At 34.9% G+C, this 4,739-nt stretch overlaps 1 protein-coding gene across 1 annotated transcript; it reads left to right on the forward strand.

Moving 5' to 3' along the window:
• The first annotated feature begins 1,500 nt into the window (after positions 1-1,500).
• Positions 1,501-2,489, forward strand: LOC146570517 (uncharacterized). The gene is made up of 2 exons (XM_085281189.1): positions 1,501-1,683; positions 1,848-2,489. Exons 1-2 carry the CDS (start codon positions 1,510-1,512, stop codon positions 2,310-2,312), a joined length of 639 nt encoding a protein of 212 aa, XP_085137315.1. The 5' UTR covers positions 1,501-1,509; the 3' UTR covers positions 2,313-2,489.
• Positions 2,490-4,739: the final 2,250 nt, after the last annotated feature.

A 4,739-nucleotide genomic window follows, 5' to 3' on the forward strand; every position in this document is an offset into this window, starting at 1 on the left:
CAAATAAAATATTGATTAAAAACGGTTACAACTTGAATTTATAAAAAGCCACTTTGTAAAAATTATGTTATATACACATGTGGTGGTTCAGACATTTCTAAAACAAGGCAAATAATTCTTATGTGTACTGCCTTACCAGGGTGTTTAATATAAATTTAATGATGCACATAAACAAAACTAAAAATATACAACTAAGTGATATCAATCGTTTGGAATAACCAATAGTAATAGAGCTATTCACATGTTATGTGATGTTAGTTAGCCACTGTAGCTAGCAGCCAAATGGCTCGGTAGCTAGCTAGCTAGCTAGCATTATACTCACCTTCATGTCTAACTGCTGACGTCGTTGGCTTAGTGCAATCTAGATCATCCAGTCTCTGCTTTTTGTATCTCTTCGAACGTGTGCTAACTGTGTAAGTCGCAGACGCACACAAATTTTTATCTTCTGCTCCATCCATGGTGCAGCAACTTGAACGAGCGCCTTCAGTGTGTCTGTTCGTGCCCCTTTGGCTTGACCTTCCAGAGCGCTCCACTGCCTGTCGCGCTCTGAGAGGAGGGGCTTTCCTTAATAAAGTTAACTGTGATTGGATGGTTGTATAAGCTCCTCTGCGTTTAAATTAAATTTGTTTTCCCTCCCTTTGGCGGCAGAACATATTTCTTTAGCATGAATCCAGCGGGTTAGATCTACATAACAAAGTCGGAGATACATTATAACAGGTGAGACAATCCTCTTTTTTGCGTGGGACTATTTTTGATTATAGGGCTTGTTTTATATAGCATGTGAAGTTCTTTAACTCTGAACCGATTTGCACTAGACTCCCATAGAGTATTTTACGGTGTTTCGAGGTGATAATAAAATTAATTACTCATTTTTTCCCACCAGAATGTCTCTGGGAATGAGATTGCGCGCCAGAATAGAAGGAAAACAAACTAAATATAAGGCACTAAGGCTCATTAAATGGCTGCAGAAGAAACACCTGCTAAAAAAGAAGCTTAGATGTCCTGTTTGTCACCATAAGATGAAAATGATTTCCGTGGTGAAGAAAGACCAATATATGTGGTATGTATAATGCATGATAATGTAGTGCATGTAGTAAATATAACAAAATATTTCGGTTATCAATGCAAGAGGGAGCATTAACCTCTTTTCATTATTATTTTCTTCATACTTAATTTTGTGATTATCTTTTCAATTAATGCTCTTGTTTAAGGGTCCATTTCTTTACTTAACTCATTTGTATGTTCTCAGGTGCTGCAAAAGAGAAAGTCATAGGAAAGTTTCCAGAACAATTAGAACTAGCTCCCTCTTTGAGAAATCAAAAACATCTCTTTTCAGTTGGATGAAGTTCATTTACAGGTATATGTAGATGTAGACATTAATAGCAATGCACCTTTCATAATTGAACACCAATACGAAACTTGTGAAATAAAATTAGGGCCTCAGTAAGTAATAATTGCCTCAATTTCTATCACAGATTTTCACAAGGGCTCAGGCTCAGACAAATAGATATGATCGATGATGAAGTGGCTGGCAGCTCCAGAACACTAAGTAGCATGGCAAGACACATTCGACATGTTTGTATACGTGCAATTAAAAGACACAGAATAAACAATGGACACCGTCTTGGTGGTGACAGAGAATTTGTGGTTATAGATGAAAGCTGTCTCCGTCATCAGCGAAAGGTTGGTAAACTCTCAGACAGGTTTGTTAGAATCAATGCAGATCTGAATGTGTCCTCTAAACATGGAAACCTTTACCATAAGTAAAAAAAAATTAGTAGAAGCAACCATCTTTTTGAATGTTTCTTTGTAGATATTCTGTTTAATTTTATTCTTTTTGTTTTCAGTATGCACGTGGACGCTTTGGAAATGCATGGAAAAGGAAGAAATGGGTATTTGGAATGATGGGAATTAAAGACAAAAGGCGAAGGCTCGTGTTAAAACTTGTTGAAAAACGATCAAGGCGCCACCTTGTTCCTCTGATCAGACAGCATGCTAAGTTGGGTAGTGCCATTATCAGTGATGAGTGGAGAGCCTACAAGAATGTTTTGACAAACATAGGGTACAGACATTACACTGTAAATCACAGCAGGTGGTTTGTAGATCCTCAATCTGGCAGTCATACACAGCATATCGAAAGGGCTTGGATGACCATCAAAGGACATGTCCGTAGACTAAGAGGAAATCGCACTGAGAAGTTGCTGGAAGAACACCTGATGGTTCTTGAGTGGTCATCTTGGCTTGGTTCGCGACACCCTGATGGACCACTGGGACGCTTATTTAAGGACATACAAAAAATATTTCCAGTTTGAACCAGTCTGGCATGAACTTTTTTTGGAGTGGGTGACTGTTTGGTGTTTTAAAAAACACATTTAATGTTACATGTGTTACTCTTACAATACATTGCCATTTTTGACAGTAGTTAAATGTTATTTCAAGCACTGATTGTAATTTAGGTCTAAGTGTTATAAATGGTGACATTATACATTTAAGACTCACTTTAGGCAATTATAAATGTTTATTAGTGATTAATAAATGTTGACATGTTTTAAACTTTACGACAAAGCTATCTTTTGTCATTTATAAATGTTTATTAGTGATTAATAAATGGTGTTATGCTTTACACTTTACAATAAGGCTCCCATTTGGCATTTATAAATGTTTATTAGTCCTTAATAAATGTTGACATGTTTTAAACTTTACGACAAAGCTATCTTTTGTCATTTATAAATGTTTAGTCATTAATAAATGGTGTTATGCTTTACACTTTACAATAAGGCTCCCATTTGGCAATTATAAATGTTTATTAGTGATTAATAAATGTTGACATGTTTTAAACTTTACGACAAAGCTATCTTTTGTCATTTATAAATGTTTAGTAGTCATTAATAAATGGTGTTATGCTTTACACTTTACAATAAGGCTCCCATTTGGCAATTATAAATGTTTATTAGTGATTAATAAATGTTGACATGTTTTAAACTTTACGACAAAGCTATCTTTTGTCATTTATAAATGTTTAGTAGTCATTAATAAATGGTGTTATGCTTTACACTTTACAATAAGGCTCCCATTTGGCAATTATAAATGTTTATTAGTGATTAATAAATGTTGACATGTTTTAAACTTTACGACAAAGCTATCTTTTGTCATTTATAAATGTTTAGTAGTCATTAATAAATGGTGTTATGCTTTACACTTTACAATAAGGCTCCCATTTGGCATTTATAAATGTTTATTAGTCCTTAATAAATGTTGACATGTTTTAAACTTTACGACAAAACTCTCTTTTGTCATTTATAAATGTTTAGTAGTCATTAATAAATGGTGTTATGCTTTACACTTTACAATAAGGCTCCCATTTGGCATTTATAAATATTTATTATTCATTAATAAATGGTTTTATGCTTTACACTTTACAACAAAGCTCCGATTGATAGTTGTGGATATTTATAATGCATTTCTGAAGTACAATTTTATATGATAAAAAATATGTTTACAAATGCTGATTGTGCTTACAGGATAGTAACTTAGTCTGAAATGTTTAATATAGCAACTCTAGATGAAATATATAGGTGAACACATTTGGCTCACTATTTGGCAAGAAACCGGTCAGTTTTTTTCCTCTTTCTCACCCTTAACTAATGCATAATAAACCATTAATAATGGTTTATAAAGCATTTACAGATTAATTAATAATATAGCTATAAACTATTTATTAGCATCTATAAGGGGAGCCTTATTGTAAAGTGGTACCAAATAGGTAAATGTACTGATGCATGATCTGAATTATAATATTTCTGACTGTCTGAGGCAAATTTTCCCCGATTCAAATCGAATCGAATCGTGGATCGAATTGATTCGGGACCTTGTGAACCGGAATCAAATCGATTCTAGAAATCAGTGACGATACTCTCTAGCCAAGAAAGAGGGAACCAACCTCCAACAAAGCTTTACGCCAATTCAAAGTACATTAGGGGTGTTTACACCGAAGCTACCAGACCAAAACTTCCAAGTTATGCACTCATTGCCATTCTTACCATTGATATATTTACCAGTTATATGGATAATGGAGGTTTATGTGCGATGTTTTTGGATGTTATACCGTTTTCCCTTGCTCTTCTCTTTTGCACAATGTATTTAACACATGCATGCTGTGAAACGTATTTGGATGGTTTTGTGCTGCCTAAGTTTTGTTTTTACGTCAATAAATACAAATAAATTAATATTTATTGTTTAAAGCATTCATACATTAGAGGTAGCTTGCTGTTCCCAGATCTGTTATCATCAAGCAGCAACCTCTGAGGCTGAAAAATAAAGCTGATGCATAAATGCCAAAAAATCGAGTCTAGCCACATAGACCCATTATGAAAGAGCCAAGTTCACAGCAGAAATAAACATGTTTACTACACTGCCTATTTGAGCAATTTGTTGATGCTAAATTGAGTCACTGTATCCCTCTTCTTGTTTATGCTGCCGGTACCTGTGGCGCCCTCCCACAAAGAAATCGCAGCCTGTAATTGGATGATATGGGAAGGTTGTCAGCTGATGCAGCTCACCTGGGATTTCCAGGCTCACTCTCTCTTCCACTCCACCTGGCATCGACCCCCTTTGGTGTTTACGTTAATAAAATATTATTTATAACAAAAGGCAAATCTCTTGTGTCGACTCCTTCCTTGTCACACCCGTTTTAAAGCATTAAGTCTGATTACCTCTGCTGTTTATTGTACAAACCAAAC

Source organism: Mchenga conophoros, linkage group LG7, assembly GCF_057382185.1.
Source record: "Mchenga conophoros isolate Kocher_MC1m ecotype Shallow Benthic linkage group LG7, M_conophoros_male_GT1.1, whole genome shotgun sequence".
Taxonomy (NCBI): Eukaryota; Metazoa; Chordata; class Actinopteri; order Cichliformes; family Cichlidae; genus Mchenga; species Mchenga conophoros.